General features: G+C 48.4%; 1 protein-coding gene across 1 annotated transcript in view; it reads right to left on the bottom strand.

Moving 5' to 3' along the window:
• DDI2 (DNA damage inducible 1 homolog 2) overlaps positions 1-24,953 on the bottom strand; it is a 38,244-nt gene extending 13,291 nt beyond the window's left edge. The window contains exons 1-5 of the mRNA XM_062190476.1: positions 24,608-24,953; positions 12,424-12,553; positions 7,411-7,644; positions 4,779-4,905; positions 2,130-2,257 (exon numbers count right to left, since the gene is read on the bottom strand). Of these exons, the coding sequence (XP_062046460.1) occupies positions 2,130-2,257; positions 4,779-4,905; positions 7,411-7,644; positions 12,424-12,553; positions 24,608-24,745 (757 nt within the window). The 5' untranslated portion in view covers positions 24,746-24,953. The remainder of the gene's footprint in view (positions 1-2,129; positions 2,258-4,778; positions 4,906-7,410; positions 7,645-12,423; positions 12,554-24,607) is intronic.
• Between the last annotated feature and the right edge of the window lie 867 nt (positions 24,954-25,820).

Raw genomic sequence — 25,820 nt, 5'->3', positions numbered from 1 at the left:
TCTGGGGAGACATTCCTGGTCTCTTCTGGGAAGCGTCAGAAGTGGCCTTTCTGTCCACCTAACCTCATCTGACTTTTGCAGCGTGGTTAAGAGTAGACTGGGACAAATCCAAAATCCACAACACATGAACTTCGTATACCTGGAACAGTAACTGCACCTCTCTACTTCTCTCCTTATCTGTAAAACAGGACTAGAAGAAAACAGCTCATAGATATATTCTACGGATAAAATAAAATCAACTATATTTAAAGCACCTAGGATGGGGCTTATTGGCCGTGCTGAGTGGCAGATGGAGGTCTAGTATATATCTGTCTCCTTCACTCACACAGGAACCCTATGAAAATCCAGTTAGTCTTACACCCAAGCACTTAACACCAGTGCCTGCACAAAACAGTCAGCAGATGACTTTTAAACTGAATGATCAGGGGCCAGGTGCTTGGACAAGCACTTAGGATGCCCACTTTTCCATACTGGAGTGCGTAGTTCTATATCTAACTCCGGCTCCTGACTCCAGCTTCCTGCTAACGTAGACCATGGCAGGCAATGGAGATGGCTTAAGTAATTTGTGTCACCCATGCAGGAAATCTGGATTGAGTTCCTGGCTCCTGGCTTCAGCCCTAGCACAGTCCTAGCTGTTACAGGTATTTGGGGAGTTAACCAGTAGACAGGAGCCCTCTCTCAAATAAATAAATTAAAAATAAACCAATTGGGGCCGGCGCTGTGGCTCACTAGGCTAATCCTCCGCCTTGCGGCGCCGGCACACCGGGTTCTAGTCCCGGTTGGGGCACCGATCCTGTTCCGGTTGCCCCTCTTCCAGGCCAGCTCTCTGCTGTGGCCAGGGAGTGCAGTGGAGGATGGCCCAAGTGCTTGGGTCCTGCACCCCATGGGAGACCAGGATAAGTCCCTGGCTCCTGCCATCGGACCAGCGTGGTGCGCTGGCCGCAGCGCGCCTACCGCAGCGGCCATTGGAGGGTGAACCAACGGCAAAGGAAGACCTTTCTCTCTGTCTCTCTCTCTCACTGTCTACTCTGCCTGTCAAAAAAAAAAAAAAAAAAATTGAACCAAAGATTTACTTTTTCCAGGAAAGTCTACATCTCAACATAAGTGATTCAAGACAGCTGAAATCTGGAATGTACTCAAGTTTTGTAGATAAACAAATGGAGGGAAGTATTATTGGAGCAGGGGCTTCTCTCACTCCAGGTACCCAACCTCCCTCACAGCCTTGTGTGAGACACTAAGAATTAAGATGCTAAGACCACCCAGTCGCACACTCATGCCATACTGCCTGGTGTGGTCTAGTGGGTGCCAGTTAGCACACAAATTACCTGAACTCTCAAACGGGAAACTCCTGTCTCTTTACCCAGCTCTTCAGTTCTTTAAGAACTGTGCCTTACATTGCTCTTAATTCCTAGCAAAGTGTTGGCACATAACCCAGGCTAAAGCATGGATTGTTTGTTTGTTTGTTTTTAAGATTTATTTATTTATTTGAAAGGCACAGTTACAGAGAACGGGAAGGAGACACAGAGAGACAGAGACAGAGACAGAGACAGAGACAGAGAGAGAGAAATCACCCATTCACTGGTTCACTCCCAAGTGGCTGCAATGACTAGGCTGGGCCAGGAGCTTCTTCTGGGTCTCCCATGTGGGTGCAGGGGTCCAAGCACTTGGGCCATCCTCTGTTGCTTTCCCAGGTGTTAGCAGGGAGCTGGTTAGGGAACGGAGCAGCCAGGACTCAAGTAAGTGCCTATACAGGATGCCGGAGCTACAGGGAACTGCTTTAACACACTGCAGCACAGCACCAGCCCCCACAGCTCATTCTTACAGCTCCTTATTCTCAACTTTTTCAATCCCAGTTCTTTTATAGAAGTAATCAAGAAATTCAGGGTACCAAATAAGGGAAATAGGAAGCCAAAAGGAAACACTACAAAATACGAAACTTGTTAAGAAATGATGACAGAAATAAACCTATTGCCATTAAGAAAATCAGCAAGTGAAACACTAACTTCTAGGCTTGTCAGTTAGCAGTCCAAAGGACCACATCCATTGTAAAGGATACAAAAGTGCCTCCCCCTCCCATGTCACAGCAAGATGCTGGAGAGGAAGGCCGAGACACAAAACACAGAGGTCACCTGAGTCAACAAAGGCTTTAACAGGATGTCCGTTCACTTTGCAGTTAATATAAAGCATCACTACTTGGCCAAAACTTTCCGGGGCCTCTTCCATAGCTATCGTCATGTTTTCCTCAATGTTCTGTTGCCTGTAACAAATCAAAACCGGGTACACTAACAGCATTATTTCCATGAAGAGAAACCCATTTCAAAGTCATAATATTAAAAACAGATTTGTAATATCTTTTGCCCCAAATACAGCAGCCAAGTCATGGAAATTGAAACTGCTGCCCCACCTTGCAAAGCGTGATTCAGCAGGAAGTAGTGAGATACACAGCGGCAGAGGCTCTGAAGGCATGAAACTTACCCTCATGTAAGACAAGTATGGTCCCTTTACAAGCTCAGAAACAGGGAAATAAACTTCTGGAGAGCAAGGGTTATGACGCTTTTTACCCTGTAGAATGTGAGGGTTTCATGAATGCCCTGTTTTAACTGAGGATTTACTGGGAACCTGGGTTCCCTTCCCGTGCCCAATCTGCCAGCAGAACACAGACACAAGTCTTTCAACTGCCTGTGCTGTGCCTGACGCTTCACCTCTGGGACAGGGTTCTGTCACCTGTAGAAGGTGACTTCCCATCACGGCACTGTTAAGAGGCATGAGACACCTCAAACATGCTGCTGATACAAGAGCAGAAGCTTAGAACACCCATCTACCAATTAAAACTGAACACACATATATCATAGTTCACTTGGCTCATCAAATCATTTCTAAAAAATTCATATATGAGAAAAGCATATGAAAAGGAGTTCAAGATTACTCTAATATCTCATGTCTTCAGTCCCAATCTTTTTTTTAAACATCACCAAGCACTACTGAAATTAATGGAAACTAGGTCAGTGTCTGGGCCACTTACCTGAAGACTGAGACAATAAGAGACTGGGGTCAAGAGCTGGGGTAAACCACCTTGTAAACCAGGGGCTGTCTGTGTAAACAGGTTTCGACAGTGACATCACGCCCTGGCACGTCCCATGTCTGCAGCTGGTTGTATGTGGTGGCATCAGAGCTGCATGTGAGCCAAAGAGATCATATGGCCTGCAAGGCCTGAAATATTTACTACCTGATCCTTCACGGAGCCAGGCTGCTGCCCTGCTCCAAGCTCCAGTGCCCATCCTTTTTCCTAGTATTACTCTCGGCTCAACTGGAGCGATGGCTGTGTCGGATGCTTTGTAATAAAACACGGAAGCTCTGAGAAGGTCAAAGGCACCCTTGTTTAATTTAGTTAGGCAGACACGCTGGCTAACGCACCTCAGTGCACATATGGCCAGTGCATTCACTGGTGTGCCAGACCAAACACAACTTAACAGGCACTTGATGTAACCACATAGCTTTTATCAGGCTGCCCATTACTAAACTTAGAAAAACCCTAAAGGTAACTGTGTCCCCCGATCTAGCAGTCGACTCCCAGCCAGGTTAAGTCTCAGCAAAAGCCCTCAGAGAAAACACTAGTTACTCTGGCTCTCCTGGGCTCTGTGCGTGGAGAAGCTTTTCAGAGGCACAAGGTTTTCTCCTTCACAAGAATGGAAGCGTCACCCTGCTTCCTTCCCTGGGGAGACACAGGAGCCACACGGCCTGCTCCATTTCACTGCACTATGGTTTGCCGAGGAGGCCTTCCCAACCCTCCTGCCTCCTGGGTCGCAGGAAACCACTCCTGCAAACTTCTAGCTGCAATATGATCTAGTTTAGAGAACACAAGTAAGTATCTTCCTGCTTTTCTCAATAGATTTAACAAGTGAGGAGTTTTTAAAAGACATTTTACCAACATCTGATACAACATGTGTTAATGGCTTGGTGTTGTCACACAATTCAAAAATTTAGAATACACTTCTGATTTCAAAATCAGAGAAATTAAGAAAATTTTAAAAAGCATTATTTGACTTCCCAATTGACAACGTAATATACTGACCGAGTTAGGTTTCATTTGGGAACCAGGAATCATGGCACAGCCGCTCAAAGGCTACTCAGCCTAACAGAATCATCGCAGTTACACTCTTCTCAGTTATACTAAGACCTTCCTGAGTCCCAACACAAGCTGACTGGGGAGGGTGGGGTGGCGCTATCCTTCTACTCAAAGGCACTGAAGAACAATGTCTTGCTTGTGACTAGGACGGGTCAGTGTTAAGGTACTTCCTTAGGCTCCAGGCCTGAAGATTCTGGTTAATCAGAACTGGGAAAAGAGCCCAAGCAACCACAGTTGTAAAAGCCTCTCGTGTGATTTTAAAGCAGCCTCGAGTGAGAACCACGGCATTACAGAAATAGGAGCTGAAACGTGTCTAGCAAACCAGTTTATCCAGAGGCTGGTGTGAGAACTGCAGAAGAAAAACACTTAGGACCACCAGGCTCCATTTGCACAGAGATGTCCCTCTGTCTAATCCAGTCGTGTCCAGTCCCTGGATTTGGTCAGCACACACACAGTATGTCCTTCCAGCTAGTCTATGGGACCAGTGTGGTGGCCTCACTAGATAAGGGCTTCTGCTCGTCCTGGGAGAATCTACCTGGAGCTGCTTTAGTTAGGGAGTTCAGGAGAACAGAATGGATCAAGTCAGGCATCTGTAACTTTTGCAGTATGAGTCAGACTGTGAGGAAAGAATGACCCGAGACACTGAGGTTACCTTATGTCTTCTTCTATCTTTGCCTGAGCTTCAAGATCAAAGGGGTCAGCAGAAAAGAGACGGATCCTCTCTTGCTCCCTCCGGGCCCGGTCCTGCTGCTGCTCTACCAGGACCCTGGAAAATCTCTCTACGACAATAAGGAAAAAGTCTTAAGTATCACTATATTTCATTTGCCAACAGACTTCCCACACCAATTTCTCAAAACACAACTGTAAAACATGTAGAGGGGATGACTAAAAATTATCTGAAATGAGCAAATTACATTTACTTCCTCTTCTTGGAGGGAAGACTGTTTTGTTATTTAAATTCAGTGAAAAGAAATAAAGGATTTGTAATAATCTACCACTCATGTAAGAAATTACCCATTGTATCATTTTTATTCAGATAATGACTTTCCACTTTATTTAAATATTTATTTATTTATTTGAAAGGCAGAGGGACAGAGAAAGAGGGAGAGATAGAGTTACTTCATTCTCTGGTTCACTCTCCAAATGACTACAAATAGCCCGGTCTGGGCCAGGCCAAAGCCAGGAGCCAGGAGCTCCATCTGGGTCTCTCATGTGGGTGGTAGAGGTCCAAGTACTTGGGCCATCCTCCATTGCTTTTCCAGATAAATTATTAGGGAGCTAGATCAGAAGCGAAGCACCTGGGACTTGAACCGGTATGCCAACATGGGAAGCTGGAGTCACAGGCAGCAGATTAACCTGCTATGCTACATGCCAGCCCCAATTTTCCATTTTACATCAATGGAAAATGAGTGGCGAATAAATGTGTCCTCTTACCTCCTCCACATTGCCTTCATTATCCTGTTACCTAGAAACAGGACAGAGTACCATACTATCTCCTTTTTCCTCTTCTAGTTTCCTTTCCTTTCTAACACTCTCTGCCTTAAACCAGATAAATTAAGTCCAAACTACTGTTAGTCTACTGATAGTTTGTGTGTCCTGATGGATAAGGAGGGAACTTAGCAAAGAGAAAACACTGCTTGCTACAAAATGTAGTTATTAACAAAGACTATCCTTTCATGGATCATTTCTACAGTTTGCTACAAGATGTATGTAACAAAATGAATTTAGTATGCTGTTTCTTATATTGTGGTCTATTTAAATGTGTAAACATGGGGCCAGCGCTGTGGCATGGCAGGTGAAGCCTCCGCCTGTGAAGCTGGCATCCCTTATGGGCACCAGTTCGGGTCCTGGCTGCTCCATTTCCAATCCAGCTCCCTGCTGGTGCACCTGGAAGGGCAACAGAGGATGGCTCAGGTGCTTGGGACCCTGCACTCACACAGGAGACCCAGAGGAAGCTCCTGGCTTTGGATTGGCCCATCTCAGCCACCTGGAGAGTGAATCAGTGGATGGAGGATCTCGCTCTCTCTCTCTCTCTGCAACTCTGCCTTTAAATAAATGAATCTTTAAAAAAAAGTGTAAACTTAAATATGCCATCATTGTGGTGTTTAGCAATTAGAGATGCTAACATAAGAAATTAGAGAAATCAAGATAATGGTCATATGAACTACTAAAGTGGATGGACCTAAAATTCATTAAGTTGAGTGAAAAAGGCCCAACACAACTGAATAGATATTCTTTGAGTCTATACATCATGAAGTTCAAAAGCAGCCAAACTTCTGGCCCACTAGTTAATACACCTGTGTCCCACATCCAAGTACTGAGATGTGACTCCAGCTCCAGCTGATTCCAGCTTCCTGCTAACATATACTGAGTCAAGTAATTGGGTTTCAGCCACTACCCGGGAGACCTGGGTTGAGTTACCTGCTCCTAGGTTTGGCCCCCACGAGCTGAAGGCAGGAGTGAACAAGCAGATGGCTTTCTGGCCCTCAAAGTTCTTTTAAAAAAATAAAATAAAAAAACCCAGAAAACAAATCTATAATAACTGTTGGAACAGTTTTAGCCTATGAGAGGAGGAAGCTGAATAAAGGAAACAAACCAGACTTTCTGGAGTGGAGAAATGTTCTGCCTCTTGATGGGGTTACCTGGGCTTACACTTAAATCCATTAACTTCTCTAGGTCAATAGTACCTCAGTGTTAAACATGGCCAACTGAGGAATGAGTTACAGGTGTCTGCTACATTTTAATCAGTGCAGCTTCATAAACCCACGAGTGAACTGGGAGACACTTACAGAAGCTTTACAATTAAAGATGACTAAAAGTAAATGCTTTTAATTAAAAAACGGCCCCAGGACAGTTCCAAATAACAACCTGCTCCGAAGTTTAGGGTGCACAAGGATAGAGGGAGGGGTTCCGTTTCGCTGCACGGGCCTGAGGCACTAGAGCTGTGCCCTCAGTCTGAAAGCATTCAGCTGCAAGCAGGGGCTGGCTGGCCCTCTTCTATAGAAGAGCTCATTAAATATTCGGTCACAGTATCAGCACCTGGGTTATATGCTGCTAGAAAAAGGAGAAGTGAAAACCAAGGGGGCTGGTCTAGATGGATTTCAGTTCCAAAATTCTACCACTCAGCTCTTGTCATAGGGCTGATTTGTCTCTCACACTCAGCTCCCTGGTGTGTTCCCCCAATCACGTGGCACAGCGGGCTGGTGGCAGGCACCAGTTGTCTGAGTCTCTCCTCATCTGCACTTGAGCCAGGTCAGCTGGGTCTTCCAGGTGGATGAGCTTACCAAGATCTCCACTGAGCAGAGCTTCGGCCAGGGGTGGGTTGCGCTCCTTCAGCAGGGACAGCTCGTGTGGGTTGGCCAGCAACATGTCTCGGAGCAAGGCTGGATTGTCCAAGCCCTGAGGAGATGCAGCCATTTCTCCAGAGGAGTGGGACGGCTTCACTGCGGCTGGCTGACGCTGCCGGGGACTGGATGTGCCAGGCACAGCGATGCTGCTGAAGTCTATCCGGGGTAAGCCTGTTGGGAAAATCAACTCAAAGCTTACTCAAGTAACTACACAAAAAACAAGTGTTTGAAGGAAACAGCAAACATTGCAGTGTGTAACAGCAGCAAATGGTGATCCTAGACTTAATGCTTTTTCCCTTGCTCTTTCTCACAGATTTTGAACATGAAGACTGCAGTCTCAGAGTGAAACAATAAAAAAGAAAGGGGGGCAAGTAACAGTAGAAACCCCAAATTTTTGGCTGATAAAGTATCCCAGAATAGGTATCAAGTTTTTTTTTTTTTTGAGGAACTAAAACCAGACTCAGTAAATATAACTCTAGATGTGATTCCTTTCTAATTTAGAAGTTTTATTTATTTGAAAGGCAAACTTGGAGGGGAAGAGATTCTCCATTCGATGGTTCACTTACAATGGCCAGGAGTGGGTCAGGCCAAAGCCAAGAGCCTGAGACTCCGTCCAGGTCTCCCATATGGGCGGCAAAGGTCCAAGTACCTGGGACCTTTCATGGCTTTCCCAGGTGCATTAGCAGGAAGCTAGATCAGAAGTGAAGCAGCTAGGACTCAAACCAGCATTCATATGGGATGACAGTGTCGCAGGCAACAGCTTAACCTGCTGTACCACAATACCAGCCCCTGGACACAGTCTTGAGAAAAGCCCTAGTCTGCTCTGACACGTTTCCGAGATCTTTGACATGAGTAAACACTACCGTCCTCACCAAGTGGACAGCTTGTTGTTAAATTCTGCAAGTGTGTGCTCAACACAATGGCTCAGAAGGGTTTTTCTTTTTCTTTTTTTTTTTTGAGATTTATTTATTTCCTTATCTGAAAGAGTTACTAGAGAAGGAGAGGAAGATACATAGAGACAGAGATCTTACAACTACTGGTTCACTCCCCAAATGGCAGCAAGGGCTGGACCTGGGCCAGACCGAAGCCAGGAGCCAGGAAGCTTCTTACAGGCTCCCACATGGGTGTAGGGGCCCAAGGACTTGGGCCATCCTCCACTGCTTTCCCAGGTGCCTTAGCAGGGAGCTGGATCATAAGTGGAGCAGCTGGGACTCAAACCACACCTATATGGGATGCCAGCACCACAAGCAGCGGCTTTATCCACTACGCCACAGTGCCGCTCCATCACGAGGTTCTTAACTGTTCTTTGAACTGTACTTCCATCTGCCTGTCACTGCCCACTCCTGATGCCCCTGGGCAGTTTGCTGGCATAATTGTTTTGTTTTTTCAAAGATGTATTTACTTATTTAAGAGGCAGAGGCAGAAGCAGAGAGAGAGAGAGAGAGAGAGAGGTCTTCCATCCACTGGTTCACTCCCCAGATGGCCGCAATGGCTGGAGCTGGGCTGATCTGAAGCCAGGAGCCTTCAGCTTCTTCCAGGTCTCTCATGCAGCTGCAGGGGTTCAAACACTTGGGCCATTTTCTACTTCTTTCCCAGGCCACGGCAGAGAGCTAGATTGGAAATGGAGTTGCTGGGACTCAAACCTGCGCCCATATAGGATGCCAGCACCACAGGCAGTGGCTTTACCTGCTATGCCACAGTGCCAGCCCCGCAGGCATAATTGTTTTACAGGAGAAAAAAACAGCAGAGATTGGCACAGATTCTCAGGGTTAAGGACACCAAAATCTATCAGATTTAAAAGTTACAACAGGGGCAGGTTCAACTCTTGGCTGCTCTGCCTCTGATCCAGATCCCTGTTGATGTGCCTTGGAGAAGAGCAGAGGATGGCTCAGGTACCTGGGCCCCTGCACCCACGTGGGAGACCTGGATGAAGTTCCTGGCCCTGGCTTCAGCCTGGCCCGGCCCCAGCCATTGCAGCCATTTAGGGAGTGAACCAGCAGATAGAAGCAATCAATCAATCAATCAATCTCTCACTCTGCCTTTCAAATAAATAAATCTTTTTAAAAAGCAGCAGCAGCAGCTACACACCCAAGTTCTACACTCTGACCTAAGCTGACTATACTGAAATGAAAGTAAGGGAGCTGTAATCCTTACACAGATGACCCCATTATTACATGACTCCATTTATATGAAACACCCACAAGAGCTAAAAAGAGACAAAGTACATCAGCGCATGCATAGGGCTACCAAGAGATTGGAAATGACTGTTAACAGATACAGGGTTTCTTTTTAAGGAAAATGTGCTACACTTAACTGTGGTTATGGTTGTGCAACTCTGTGAACATACTAAACAACACTGACTTGTATCCTTTAAATGGATCAGTTGAATGATATGTGAATTAGATCTCAATAAAGCTTTTATTAAAAAAAGAAAGAAAGAAGGGGCCGGTGTTGTGGCATACTGGGTAAAACTGCTGCCTACAACGCCAGCACCCCATATGAACACTGGTTGGTGTCCCGGCTGCTCGACTTCTGATCTACCTCCCAGCTGATGGCCTGGGAAAGCAGTGGAAGACTGCCCAAGTCCATGGGCCCCTGCCACCCATGTGGGAGACCTGGATGCAGCTCCTGACTTCAGCCTGGCTCAGCCCTGGCAGTTGTGGCCATCTGAAGGGTGAACAAGCAATCAAAGATTTCTTTTTTCCTTCTTCTCTCTGTTCTCTCCCTCTGTAACTTACAAATGCAAATAAATAAATCTTTAAAAAAATTTAAAAACAGAAAAAGGAGAGAGAAGTAAATAAGCAGAGCAAGAATGAGGGTCAAGAATGAGGGTCTAGGCCTGAATGAGTCCCTGTTTCTGCAACCCCACAAATGCATTTAATGCTCAAAGCTGCCAAGTCTGGGACAGGCTGAGGGCTTTGGGACCTCAAATAGAAAAGGTAACGATTTATCTCAGGCAGTTTCTGCCTCTCAGCCCGAGTTCAACCAAGGATTTTCTTCAAAGAGACTACAGCTGGGTGGGTGTGGGTGCTCCCAACCAACAGAGTGGAATGGCTTGGTCTCTGTGAGGCTGTTAAGCTGTACCAACCAGCAAAACATACATGGGCAGGCCTTCTTTGCACGTTGAAGAATTTTATCTCCACCAGTGTTACATCTTATCTAGGGAGGCCACTCACTTTAGAGTAATTTTTACTTATTTGAGAGACAGACAGCATTCTCTTCCCTGGTTCACTCCCCAACATGGCCACAATGGCTACGGCTGGGCCAGACTGAAGCTAGGAGCTGGGAACTCCATCCAGATCATGCGGGTGGCAGGGACCCACCACCTCAGTCATCACAGCTGCTGCTGGGTACACACCAGCAGGAAGCCAGAACTGAGCACAAATTTGAGACTCAAACCCAGGCACTTCAATCCAGGCTGTAGGAATCCGATGTGGTGCCCTAACCACTAAGCCAAGTGTCCACCCCCAGAATGATTTTTAAAAACTTGTTTACTTTTTACTCTTCCCTTTACCAACTATTAGCTCTCTCAATCTTAACAGCACACAGAAGAAAAAAAAAATGTGTCTCAAGAACAATGTCATCAAACTAACCAAAGAAAGATTTGGGTTTTCTTAACTGGCATATCTGAACTACCAATCTTTCCCAAAACTTCAGCAGTAACCCCAAGGGGCTAATGTAACGGAGATCCGCTGGAGCCAGTGCTAACAGCCTCCCAGCTCCGGTTTCAGGCTGAATGAAAGCATTGTGCCCTAAGCTGGGGACTGTCACCACTCAGACACCGCCCTACCCTCTGTCACCACAGCCTTGAAAACAGGTGACCTAGAACTCAACCAGAATATGGCAGGGATTGGAAAACACACACACCAAAAGCCCCTTCGAGCAGCTGAAGCAAGCAGTGGCCCTTGTCTCATCAAGCACGCACACACGCCCACATCTAAACAGTTCTGCTTACCATTTCAGGACGGAGAACCTTCCTAAATCCCCAAGCACAGTGTGCAGACTATAAACACCTGTTCTGGATGAAGCATCTAAGATACGTGAGCTTTTCACGTGGTTAACACAGCCTAGGGAAACTGTGGAACAGCTGTGTATTTTATCAAGTTCAGTCTAATGCAAAAGCATCAAGTTTTACTTCCTGTACAATTCATTTCTTAGCCATGTCCCTCTGATGACATTCATTTAAAATCTGAGCTTCTGTTACTGATAAATAAAGAGAACTCTTCCCCTACAGCCGAGTTAAAAATCAGGGGCAAGGCGGGTACAAGTGCCTGCTGGGGTACAGTGGGTTAGGCTGAAGCTGTACTACTTCGATTCTGATGCAGCTTCCTCATACTACACCTGGGAAGGCAGCAGATGATGGCCCAAGAACCTGGACCTCTGTCATCCACATGGGGCACTCGTATGGAGTTCCTGGCTTCGATCTGGCCCAGAACGGGCTGTTGTGGCCATTTGGGAAGTGAACCAGCACATGGAAGATCTGACTCTCTTTCTGTCACTCTGCCTTTCAAATAAATAAATAAAACTTAAAAAAAAAAAGCCCACAAAATAACAAAATAACAAACTCCACAAAGGCTACTGAAGGCCAGACACAAAGTAGCAGAAGTCAGTCAGGAATCACCAGCTCACATCATCTCTCAAGTCCTCTCCAAGGATAAAGATCACCATAAAATTACCAATTACCAACAGCAGCTAACATTTCTTGACAGCTTGCTATGTGCTGAAGGTTCTCCACGCATTATTCTCACACCAACTCTAGGAGCTGGGGTTAATTATGGAACACCTTACAGAAGAAACTGACTCACAGAAGTTAAATAACCTGTGCGAGGTCATACGGCAGGCAGGAGGCAGTCAGGCAGTCTGAGTCTAAAGCTAACTGAAAACTGAACCATCACGGTCTGCCAGCTCCTGATGCCCGAGCGGGGGTGCTGGGCCATGGGCGATGCTTACTTGGGAACTGCACCGGAGGTCGAGGGTCTGCATTCTCCTTCTGCCGTAAAATCACAACGTCCCCATCTTTCAAGCCGTAAGAAGCCAGGGATCTGTGGTTGTCTGTGAGTGGTCTTTCAGCATAGACGATCTACAACGAGAAGAGATTCCCAATGTAAAGCACTGAGCCGTAACTGAGAACAAAGCAGAAAGACCAGAGTTTTCCTCCCAATCAGAGTCATCCCTTGTTCAAAACCCAGAATTTAGCCCTTGGCTCCCCTTCCGACCCCACTCCACACCACAGGGATCAACTTTCCCCTCGGGGCAGTTTCGCTGGTTTTTCTCTCTACCTGAGGAATGTCCTTTCTCCAGTACGGTTTTATTTAGGTCTCTGTAGAAACATTACCTCTTCAGAGCCCTTCCCTATTAACCTACTTAAAATGTCCCCCAACACAGTATTTATTTGCTTAGGGTCTTTCTACCACCCACCCACGTGATTTACTGGAGAACTTTACAGGTCACAGGTAACTAGAGAAGGGCCCATCTAAAACCGATGCTCTCAGGACTGGCTTTCAGAGCAGCGGGAAAACTGCCACCTGGGAAGCCCACATCCCGCAGTGAGTCCCAACTCTGCCTCCAATCCAGCCTACAGCTAACGTGCACCATGGGAGGCAGCAGATGATGGCTCTGCCACCCATGTGGAGACCCAGATGGAGTTCCTGCTCCTGGCTTCAGCCCGGCCCAGCCTCAGCCGCTGTAGGCATTTTGGGCGTGAACCTGCAGATGGAAGATCTGATCTGGCTCCCTGCTGGAGTACACACTGGGAGGCAGCAGATGATGGTTCAAATACTTGGGTCCCTGCCACCCATGTGGCGGACCCAGATAGAGTTCAAAGATCTTGGCTTTAGCCTGGTTCAGCCCCAGCTGTTTAGAGAATATGGGCAATAAACCAGCAGATGGAAGATCACTGCCTTCCAAATAAATAACTACAAACATTAAAAACTAAAAAGAAACAACGTAATTTTACATTTAATTTTGAGTGGGGAGGGAAATGGGAATGATTTATTCTGGCCATGCTCACAACACACACACTTGTGAACATGCACCCTGCTCGGCAGCACACCCCCTGCATCTATCTCTTCCACCATCTTCAGGCTTTGTCACTCCTATGTCTATGACTGGAAAACAACAGTGAAAGGCATTCAGAAAAGAACAATTAAACAAGAGTGGAAAAAAGGCTCAGGGATATACAACAAATAAAAGTGTTTTTATGATATATACTTGAACACTGAAGAAAACCTGAGCACACAGAAATCAAGGAAAGAAGGTACTGCGGAAGGAGAAGAATGAACACACAGACGAAGTTTCCTGTGATTTCACCATACAAGGGCACAAGAACTGCTCTGCAATGTTATATACCCCAGAGCAGCACTCAGCATGAAGTCAGGCCGTGAAAGGTTTTCTTCCTGACCATGTGCTTCTCACCAGCCATGTGCACACTGAAGAACTGAAGTGCTGGCTCTGCGACCCAGCTGGTCCGGGACCCACATTTCCTGTTTGTCAAGCAAGCAATCATTACAGCTGTCCCTTGCAGGTCTTTCTGCTACACTACCATTCTACAGTATTTTCAAAGCTCTCCTTGTAAGGTTACCTGGCAGAGAAACTGAAAATACAGTATTTAAACTGGGGGGAAGGAAAAACACAATTCTGTCCTAACTATTCTCAAAATGTGTGCTGATATAAGGAACATAACAAGGAACTGAATTTAGTTCCTTCCAAAACTGAATCCTTTGGGGGATGAGGAAAAAAAATAGTCTGCAGAACTTACAGGTCCAATTTTACTTTACAAATTTTCTACATGACTAGAAAAAGTATTCTAAGACCTAACTCTCAATCTGCACAGTTGAAACATGTTTCAAGAAACTACAAGGAGCCGGCGCCGTGGCTTAACAGGCTAATCCTCAGCCTTGCGGCGCCAGCACACCGGGTTCTAGTCCCGGTTGGGGTGCCAGATTCTATCCCGGTTGCCCCTCTTCCAGGCCAGCTCTCTGCTATGGCCTGGGAAGGCAGTGGAGGATGGCCCAAGTGCTTGGGCCCTGCACCCGCATGGGAGACCAGGAGAAGCACCTGGCTCCTGGCTTCGGATCAGCACGATGCGCCATCCGCAGCGGCCATTGGAGGGTGAACCAACGGCAAAAAGGAAGACCTTTCTCTCTGTCTCTCTCTCTCACTATCCACTCTGCCTGTCAAAAACAAAAAACAAAACAAAACAAAAAGCAAGGAAAACTCCATCATCCCAGCTGCATACCCATTTTAAAGGCCATTTCTCACGGTGAAAGTACAATAGAATCAACAATTTCTGCATATAATAGTCATACTGGAACTGTGGGACTGCCTGTTAAAACACCCATCAATCAGAAGTGACGAGTGTCAGAGGTTGAGATGTGCAAGAAAGAGATGGCATGCCAAGAGAAACACCACGTGGGCAGGCTCGCCCCCGTGGCATCAACGCTGTGAAGCCAACTGTAACGAAGTCACCAGCAGTCTACGACCACTCTTTAACTTTCTAGTTCAGAAACTAAACTGTCGGTATATTTAGGATCTGTCTCCCGGAGCAGTGACTTACCCTAACTGTACTCATAAGGGAAAATGTATGTGCTTACAATGAGGAATCAATCCCAAGAGGATTAAAAACGATCCTATCCCCAAGATCCCTGAATTCTTCTCCAGCTGGACATACTACTTAAAAAGCCAAATTACAACAGGAGCCAGCCCTACCGCAGAGTGGGCTGCTGCCAAGCCGGCATCATAGCAGGTTCTCAGTCTCTCACATACTCTACATATGCTCTCACAATCACTGTATGAGGTAGCTATTACTGGCCCCATTCTTTTTTTTTAAGATTTATTTATTTACTTGAAAAAGTTAGAGTGAGAGAATATCTTCCATCCACTGGTACACTCACTCCCTAGATGGCCACAATGTACAATGGCCAAGGCTGGGCCAGGCCCTGGCCAGGAGCTTCATCTGGGTCTCCCATGTGGGTGACAAGGGCCCAAATACTGGGGATGTCTCTTGTTGCTGTTTCCCAGGCTGTTCACCAGGAGCTGATCAAAGTGGAACAGCTGGGACACAAACCAGCACCCACACACGATGCCAGCCCTGCGGAAGGCAGCTTTACTCTCCACACCACAATGCCAGCCCCTGTTGGTCCCATTTTTATGGACAGGTAAATGAACACAGGCTAATAAGAGAACTGGGACTGGCACCACATCTGTCTGACCATAAAGCACACCAACCCCCAAACAGCTGAATGAGCTGGGTGACCTGAGCCGCGCATGATCATCATTAAGGGCCTCCACCCACCAGAGGATCCAAGTGTCCATTGCTCGATGCATCCTCCTGCCCTGAACCTGATGAAAGGACAGGACCAACTCCTGGTTCTCTGGACTCCCACTTTACAGATGCCCACATCATCCCAAGACTGTTGCCACAATACTTCCTTCAGACAATATCATTTTTAAAAAGTAAAATCAACAATAAAAATGGAAGCTCCAACTTTGTAACATTAGGCACACATGTGAAATATGGAAAATTGCTATTTGCTCTAATTTCCTATGAATATTAGAGAGGGGAACCTGGATGAGCAACAAATGTTCTCCAAGCTGACAAAGCAGCAGGTGTGCTGCAATTTAGTCTAAAGTAAGATAAACTAAAGCTTAAGGAAGAACTGTCACAGGGCTGACAATTTACCCGCTGTCACGTGGCGGGTAAAGCTACTGCCTGTAGCACCAGCTTGAGTCCTGGCTGCTCCACTTCCAATCCAGCTCTCTGCTATGGCCTGGGAAAGCAGAAGATGGCCCACGTTCTTGGGCCTCTGCACCCACGTGGGAGACCTGGAAGATGTTCCTGGCTCCTGGCTTTGGATTGGCACAGCTCCGGCCATTGTGGCTAATTGGGGAATAAATCAGCAGACGAACGACACCTCTCTTTGTGCGTAACTCTGACTTTCAAATAAATAAATAAATCTTTAAACAATACAAAGATAATTGCCACAAAGAATGGATTTTTTTTTTTAAGATTTATTTTATTTGAAAGGCAGTTACAGACAGAGGGAGAGACAGAGAGGGCAATATCTTGCATCCACTGGTTCACTCCCTAAATGGCTGCCAACGGCTGGGGCTGGGCCAGGCCGAAACCAGAAGCCAGGATCTCCATCTGATGTGGCTAGCAGAGGCCCAAGTACTTGGGCAATCTTCCACTGTTTTCTCAGGTGCACCGGCAGGGAGTTGGAGTGGAAGTGGAACATCCAAGACATGGTGTCCATATGGGATGCCAGCATGCAGGTGGTGGCCTAACCCACTGCGCCACAACGCAAGACACTATTTTTATTTTACTTTAAGATAATATTTACTTGTAAAGAGTAACAGAGAGACAGAGATCTTCCATTCACTTCCTCACTCTCCAAACACTTGCAACAGTCAGTGCTGGGCCAGGCCAAACCCAGGAGCCATGAACTTCACCTGGCTTTCCCACATTGATAGCAAAGGCCCAAGCACTTGGACATCATCTGCTGCCTTCCCAAGTGCAGCTTCATCTACTGTGCCACAGTCCTGGCCTCAAGAACTGATCTTTTAAATAAAGTTTTTATTTACTTTTATTATATTTGAAAGGCAGAAATCCAGAGGAAGATCTTTCAGCCACTCATTCACTCCCTAAATGCCCACAAAAGCCAGGGCTGGGTTGGGCCAGACCAAAGCTAGGAGCCCAGAACTCAATCTGAGTCTCCCACCTGGTACAGGGACCCAAGCATCTGTGTCATCACCTGCATATTAGCAGAAAGCTAGACTGGACGTAGAGGAGCCAGGACCCAAATCAGGCACTCTGATACAGAATGTAGACGTCTTACCCCACTGTGCCAAATGCATATCCCTCTTTTTGTTAAAATGGGCCTAAAAGGGCTTAGTGGTTAAGTGCCTGCATCCCACATCAGAGTGCCTGCGTCTGATAACTGGCTCTGGCTCCTGACTCCAGCTTCTTGCTAATGCAAACCTTGGGAGCCAGCAGTGATAGCCTAAGTAGTTGGGTCCCTGCCACCCAAATGCGAGACATGGAATGAGTTCCTGGATTTGGCCTTGCTCAGTCCCAGTAATGTGTAATGCTGGGAACTGAAGCAGTGGATAAGAGCTTTGTCTCTTAAATAAATAAAATAATAATTTTTCAAAACAGGTTTAAGGGTAAGACAACTGGGGCCAGCTCTGTGGGGTACTGAGTAAAGCCACCGCCTGTGATGCTGGGATCCCACGTGGGCACTGGTTTGGGTTCCAGCTGCTTTTCTTCCAATCCAGCTCCCTGCTAATGTGCCTGGAAAAGCATCGAGGATGGCCCAAGTGCTTGGGTTCCTGCACACATGTGGGATACCCCAATGAAACTCCTGGCTCCTGGCTTTGGCCTGGCCCAGCCCTGGTCATTGTAGCCACTTGAGGAGTGAACCAGCAGAGGGAAGATCTTTCAAATAAATAAATAAATCTTTTTTTAAGTTTGTCATTTTTATCTTTTTTCTTTTTAAGATTTATTTACTTGAAAGGCAGAGTTACAAAGAGAGGCAGAGACAGAGAGGTCTTCCATCCTCTAGTTCACTCCCCAAATGACCGCACGGCTATAGCTGGGCTGATACGAAGCCAGAAGCCAGGAGCTTCTTTCAGGTCTCCCACACGGGAGGGGCCCAAGGACTTGGGTCTTTTTTTTTTTTTTTTTAGTTTATTTGACAGGTAGAGTTATAGATAGTGACAGAGAGACAGATCTCCCTTCCTTTGGTTCACTCCCCAAATGGCTGCTATGGCCAGCGCTGAGCCAATCCAAAGCCAGGAGTCAGGTACTTCCTCCTGGTCTCCCATGTGGGTGCAGGGGCCCAAGCACTTGGGCCATCCTCCACTGCCTTCTCGGGCCACAGCAGAGAGCTGGACTAGAAGAGGAGCAACTGGGACTAGAACCTGGTGCCTATATGGGATGCTGGCACTGAAGGTGGAGGATGAACCAAGTGAGCCACGGCGCCGGCCCCTTGGGTCATCTTCTACTTTATTTCCAGGCCAAAGCAGAGAGCTGGATCATAAGTGAAGCAGCCAGGATTGAACCGGTGCCCACATGGATGCCATCACGGCAGGTGGCTATGCCACAGAGCTAGCCCCAAAATACATAAATCTCCCAAAAAAAAAAAAAAAAAGGAGAAGGCCAGCACTGTGGATTAGCAGGTTAAGCCACCGCCTTTAGTGCCACATCCCATATGGGCACCGATTCAAGTCCTGGCTGTTCCACTTAGGATCCAGCTCCCTGCTTTGGCCTGGGAAAGCAGTAGATGACCCCTGTACCTGCGTGGAAGACCAAGAAAAAGCTCCTGAATTCGCATCAGCCCAGCTCTGGCCATGCGGCCATTTGGGGAGTGAACCAGAGGATGGAGACCTCTCTCAGTCTAGGCCATTCTGTAACTCTGACTTTCAAACAAAAAAATAAACCTTTAAAAAAAAAAGAGTTAAGACAATCATCTACAGCTTAAGTCTCAAAATAAATCTGTGTTATGTTGCAACTTCACCTGAGTATTTACGAGGCCAATGGCTTCAAAATCTGCTACTCCAAACCCAGGGGGGTCCAGCGACTGCACTAGTGATGCTTTCCACCAGGCCCGTCACCCAGCGCAAAGCACAGTATGGGCCAGGCACAGCGGGTTACGCTGAGGCTTGGGGTGCTTGCATCCCACCCTGAATGTGGGCTGGAGTCCCAGTTACTCTGCTTCTGATTCAGCTTCCTGTTCACTTGCACCTCAGAAGCAGCAGCTGATGGTCTAAGTATAAAGGTTCCTGCCTGCCACTCGCAGGATAGAATTCATGGACCGCCTGGCTCCTATCTTCTGCCTGGCCCAGCCCCAGCTGTGGCAGACACTCTGGGAAGGAACCAGCAGACAGAAGAGCTCTGTCTCTCCCTCTCATCACAATATCTTTCAAAAACAAACACAAAAAAACTTAAAAAAAAAAAAAAACAAGCTACAATGCTCAAAATTCATATTTTGCATTTATGAGTATACAAGAGGAAATTTTATACAGCTGTTAAGTTTTAATCTGCAAGGCTGGTACTGTGGCATACAGGGTAAAGCTGGTCTGTATCCCATACGGGTGCTGGTTAGTGTCCCAGCCGCTCCACATCCTATCCAGCTCCCTGCTAATGCACCTGGGAAAGCAGTGGAAGATGGAAGTGAAGCAGCCAGGACTCGAACCCATAAGAGATGCTGGCATTGCAGGTGGCAGCTTTACCTACTGCACCACAACATGGGTTCCTTAAATTCTAATCTTGGACGGCGCCGTGGCTTAACAGGCTAATCCTCCGCCTTGTGGCGCCGGCACACAGGGTTCTAGTCCCGATTGGGGCGCCGGATTCTATCCCGGTTGCCCCTCTTCCAGGCCAGCTCTCTGCTATGGCCTGGGAAGGCAGTGGAGGATGGCCCAAGTCCTGGGGCCCTGCACCCGCATGGGAGACCAGAAGCACCTGGCTCCTGGCTTCGGATCAGCACGATGCGCCGGCCACAGCGGCCATTGGAGGGTGAACCAACGGCAAAAAGGAAGACCTTTCTCTCTCTCTCTCACTATCCACTCTGCCTGTCAAAAAGAAAAAAAAAATTCTAATCTTAATCCACATGTAATAACAAAGTAATTACTAAAATTCCAACCTCTTTAAGCATGAGGTCACATTTTTCTTAATCTTAACAATACATTTCTGGCCACCTGTCCCATGCTTCCTGGCCTGGATGCTCTTCCATGTGGCTGGTTCCTGGTACTCGGTATGAACCCAGATTTACCTCTCTCCTTTAGACAGGGCCCTCACTCTCCTATGCATCTTTCGCACAGAATAAAAGCTTAAAATGTAAAAACAAATAAGCAATACATTTCTGGCATTAAGGACCATTAACTGCCCACCAAACCCTTAGAATCACATCTGACTGGCTTGTAACAGCACTCTCACTAACTGAACACCCACAATATGCAACACACTACTGTCCCAGTATCAGCCATCATGACTTCTGCAACCCTCCTGGAATGGAATTCGCCAACAGTCACCAAAAGCCTTTCAAAAAGTTTATGCCTTTAACCTGACAATTCCATATCTAATTTATTCTGTGAAATTGATCAGAATTGAGGGACAAAGCCTTAAAAACATATATGTCCATGCAATGTTACTCTTATTGCCAATTTTCTACAATTCAAGTGCCCAGCAACAGGGAAATCACTAAGTAAATTGTAACACATCTATCTGATGGTATACCACACATTCTGATGTAGTAAGAATTTATAAATCTGAAGAATTTGAAGTGTTATAGGAAAATACCAACAATATAATGTTGACTAAAGGAAAACATGAAATTGTATATATAATTATAGTTCAGGGCCATGATATTTAAAAGATACATTAACTATGTAAAGGAAAACGGCTTAAAAATACATTATAAAAAATAAACTGCAGTTATGGCTTATGAGGAAATAAGTGACTATGTTTTTTATTCTTTTCTATATATTACAGGTTTCTGTAATGACTCATACACAGTATTTATCAGAAAAGAAACACATTGTCTGCAGAAATAAACATGCTAAAACTAGTTACAATAGAAAATTTCAGCTTCTACTGGTTTAAAACAGTGTTTTAAAAATCATGCTGTGTGAGCACTGCAGTTCCAGAACCACAGTCACTGCTGTTATTTGGGATTTAAATATGCCTTTCATCTCAGGGCCCTTCCAGTGTGCACAGGTCTTTACCACATACCACCTACAGAGGCAAATTACAACGAGGTTTCAGAAGTACAAGACACTTAATTTACAGTAAAGCCAAGTTCTGATCACTGTTTGAAGTTCACCAGGCAAGTCTGCATCAAAGCATCCAACAGGGCCAGGACTGGCTTCCAAGTCCACACTCGCGTGAGATGGAACACGCCCAGCTTTCCTCACATGGACAAGCTGAGATGGGTTTTATTCTAAATTTGTTATCACTGCATTGCAACTACTATAATCAGACTAGAGCTGTTAGAAATTCACACCTTTCCAAGTGCTTTTTTTTTTTTTTTTTTTTGGACAGGCAGAGTGGACAGTGAGAGAGAAAGAGAGAGAGAGAGAGAGAGAGAGAGAAAGGTCTTCCTTTGCCGTTGGTTCACTCTCCAATGGCCGCTGTGGCCAGCCGGCGCTCCGCGCTGATCCGAAGGCAGGAGCCAGGTGCTTCTCCTGGTCTCCCATGGGGTGCAGGGCCCAAGGACTCCACTGCACTCCCTGGCCACAGCAGAGAGCTGGCCTGGAAGAGGAGCAACCGGGACAGAATCCGGCGCCCTCGTGGCTCAACAGGCTAATCCTCCGCCTTGCGGCACTGGCACACCGGGTTCTAGTCCCGGTCGGGGCACCGATCCTGTCCCGGTTGCCCCTCTTCCAGGCCAGCTCTCTGCTGTGGCCAGGGAGTGTAGTGGAGGATGGCCCAAGTGTTTGGGCTCTGCACCCCATGGGAGACCAGGATAAGCACCTGGCTCCTGCCATCGGAACAGCGCGGTGCGCCGGCCGCAGCGGCCATTAGAGGGTGAACCAACGGCAAAGGAAGACCTTTCTCTCTCTCTCTCTCTCTCTCTCACTGTCCACTCTGCCTGTCAAAAATAAAAAATTAAAAAAAAAAAAAAAAGAATCCGGCGCCCTGACCGGGACTAGAACTGGGTGGGCCGGCGCCGCTAGGCGGAGGATTAGCCTAGTGAGCCACGGCGCCGGCCTCCAAGTGCATTCTTGTGCGTAGTTGATGCTGGGGTCGGAGACTGGACTCTGAACTAGTGATCCCTAATGGGTGGCAGGCATGTACGTTCAAGAACACAGGAAGAGCACAGAAAACATTTTACTTTTTCCTTTTCATTTCAGTTCATCCTTCCTTAATGTTTTGCCTTTATAACACACACACAATGCATGTCAGTTACAGACAAAATACAGTGTATTACATATGCACATGCATAGCAAACACTACTTTGGTGTATATCGTGAGGTGTATATATATATATTTACATATATATGTGTATATATGTATATATTTACATATATATATATATATATATGCAGCACGTTGCATTTCACCGATAGGGATACATGAAGGCAAGTCTGGAGAGGTGATCTGGGCATACAGGGGCGGGGCGGGGCAGGGCAGAGCCAGGAACATGAAAAAGTCCACCCCCAAGAAAGGGAGTCAGAAAAGGAAGGTGAAGGGCTGAGAGCGGGTGAGGGACAGGAGATAAACAGGATGGGAGAACTATGAGAGGAAGGGAAAAATGAGTAATATGGAGAACCCTGGAAGGTAAGAGGGAGGGACCAAGTAAGTGAAAATGATATGTCTGTGGGCAAAACTGCAACCATGTTTACTTTTATGACTGGGGAAAGGAAATGACTCAAGTGTCTGGGGTGGATCCTGTTCCTGCCTGATGGGCAAGGGAAAGGCGACCACCAGCCACCTTAAAATGGATACAGTGTTGTCAGGTTACAAAGGAGCCACAGGACAGACCAATCCCAGCTGTTTACAACCACCTCACAGGCTGCGGGGAGCTGGAGCCCAGGTTTCGATATGCTAATTCGGCTTGGGAAGGACGTAAATGCCAAAACGCTGACATAATAAAGAAGAATGAACTTGGAGCTAGTCTAATTGTTCAATTAGGTGTTCCTAACTTTCTGAACTGGCATTGTATGGCCTGTCTTAATCATAAGATTAAGTGACTTTCAATCTGACATTCTCTTTAATTAAAATTTTTGTTATAGTCATCTCACAATGTGCAGGAACAGAAAAAAAAAAATCTAAGTGCCGTCTTTTCTCAACTTCACTTCACATTTTAATTTTTTATGTCCCTGTCAGCTGGTGATTGTAACCAGGGTATTGGAACCGTCACAGGGACGGAACTGTGGAAGCTTTTCCTCTTTAAACTGTCCTTTCCCAGTTCCCCACATAAGGCATTTGCAGACAGGAATGGTGGAGTAGCTTTTTATAGAAGTTGCAAGAAAAAAGAAATCCCTTTTACCAATTTCTTTGTAGTTTTTGCCAGACGACATATTTGAGTGCCGCTCTTGCCCTGTGATAATCCCGTTTCATACACAGCTGTATGCCAAGGGTCTAAGGTTCGCGTTGTGTAAGGGAGTCCTACTTCGGCACACAATATTGACACATTGTTTACCATAAGGCAGGGCAGGACGAGCTGTAGCCGGGCAGTGGTTTTTGGAACTATTTCATAACTACAGGAGGAAATCAAGGTCCACGTTCTGGGGCTGCGGCGCCTTCTGAAACCCTCAGGGTTAGGGCATGTCCTCCAAGGCCACTGGACCCAGTGGGGACCCAAGGGTGCTGGTGCAACCGCTCTCTGCTCGATAAAGACCAGTTAGGGGCGACCCCAAGGCGTCCCGACAGTAACTGCTCCGCTCATTTAAAACGCAAGCGGGGCCGAACTTCTCCAGCAGGTTTGGAAAATGAAACCAGGAAATCACACCGGGACGATGTGATTAGCCACGAGCAAACAACCTTAGAGAGCACGAAGCTCTGCCCGGACCCCGACGACGGGGCCCTGGCTTACCACCAGGAAAGAGGGCCCAGGAACAAACGACCTGAGTTGAACCGGTAACTCCTTTTTTTTTTTTTTTTTTTTTCATTTTAAAGGGCAGTTTCCCCAGAAACGCGTGTGTAGGGACAAGAGGGCATTTCCAAAGCCCTCGAGACGAGGCGAACTTTTCCCTTCCCGTGAGAGGCCAACCTGTCCACGCCAAGGCAAACCGCGCGCGTTCGCGCAGGAGCCCCGGGCGTCCATCCACCGCAGGGATCGCAACTGGAATTCCTGGCTGGGGGGGAAGCGACCCACGGCGCTGCTGCTCAGGTCCACGACACCCCGAACTCGGGGTCGGCAAGGGAGAAAGGACCCAGGCGGGGAGGGCTGCGCCCCTCTCGCTGCGGCGGGCGCGTCTGCGCTCGGGTCCCCGCTCGCTCTCCGGGCTGCTGCGGGGGCAGCGGCGGCCCCAGCTCCCTCCCGGACGCGGGGGCGCGACGGGCTCGGCCAGCCCTGCGCCCCTCGCCCCCTCCCCAGCCCCCCGACTCGCCACCAGTAGCAGACGGAGCGCGTGAGGCCCCGGGGCAGGCGGGACCAGCCTCCGGGGGCCCCGCTCCCGCACGGCGTACCTGGCTCTCGGCTGCGGGGATGCCGGACTCGAGCTCGCACAGCGCGCGGAAGTTGTGCAGCTCGAAGTCGGCGTCGACCTGGAGGGAAAAGGTCACCTCGGAGAGGTCCCTCCGCACACAGTACACGGTGAGCAGCATGGCCCGGGCCCGACCCGGCTCGGCTCGGCCCGGCCTGGGCGCGGGACGGAGGGCAGGCGGTGCGGCGGGGCCTGGCTGGCGCTGGCGGGAGGGCGGCGCGGGCTGCTCGCTCGCTCGCTCGCTCCTTCCCTCCCTCACACACGCTCAGTGACTCACTCCCTCCCGCCCTCACCAGCGAGCACGGCCGCCACCACCCGCCTGCGAGTCCGTCTGCCTGCCGGCCTGCCTCCCACCGCTGCCGCCAAGCGCGCCGGCCGCCCGGAGCCCCGCCCCGCCGCAACGCGGCTGCCGTAAAGCCCGCCTCGCTGGCTCTGCCGTCGCGACGCGGGGCGGGGCGGGGCCGGGACGCGGCGGCGGGCAGCCGGGGGAGGGGCGGAGCGCGCGGAGCGGGCAGGGGCGTGGGCGGGCAGCCGGGCGCCGGGCGCCGGGCGCCGGGCGGGGCGGGCGAGGGCGGCGCGGGCGCTGTGGACGGTGGAGGGCTCCACCCTCTGGTTTGCGCATCCGACAGGCGTGTGCTAGGCGGCGCCGGTGCGAAAACGCATAGAGATGCGAGTGATCGGGCCAGTGCGGGAGCCATGCCTCCGCAGATGCAAACGTATTTCTCAAGGCGCATCTCCGAGAGACGAGCTCGCTTCCTGCGAGGCGCCATTCCCCCTCCTTGCGGCTCTGCCTGGAGCCCCTGCAATGGTGCAGCGCCTTTGTCGGGCAAAGCCTGGAAACCCTTGCCACCTGCGGGCCGGACGGAGACCAGTGGGTGGGGGTGCGGGGATGCGTAAGGACACCTGGGCGAGGTCGGCATCTCCGGATCCGCTCCCACTTCCCCTTGTCCGGGCCGGGACGCCCGGAGCAGGAGGGAGGCCGCAGAGGCTCGGCCGTCCCGGCCCCGGAGGAGCTGAGGTTTGCGGCTGGAAAGAGAATCGGCAGCTGAGCGCCCCCAGGGTGGGGGGAGAGGGGTCCCAGCAGCTACGAGGGGCAGGAAGCCTGCCAGTGGCTTAAACAAATAAGGACTCGTTTTCTTACAAGGACCGCGCGCTGGCCGATTGCGCCCCGGGAGCCACGGCGAAGGGTTTTTTCC

The sequence above is a fragment of the Lepus europaeus genome, chromosome 5 (genome assembly GCF_033115175.1).
Source record: "Lepus europaeus isolate LE1 chromosome 5, mLepTim1.pri, whole genome shotgun sequence".
NCBI classification, from domain to species: domain Eukaryota; kingdom Metazoa; phylum Chordata; class Mammalia; order Lagomorpha; family Leporidae; genus Lepus; species Lepus europaeus.
This window is presented reverse-complemented; position numbering and strand designations above follow the sequence as displayed.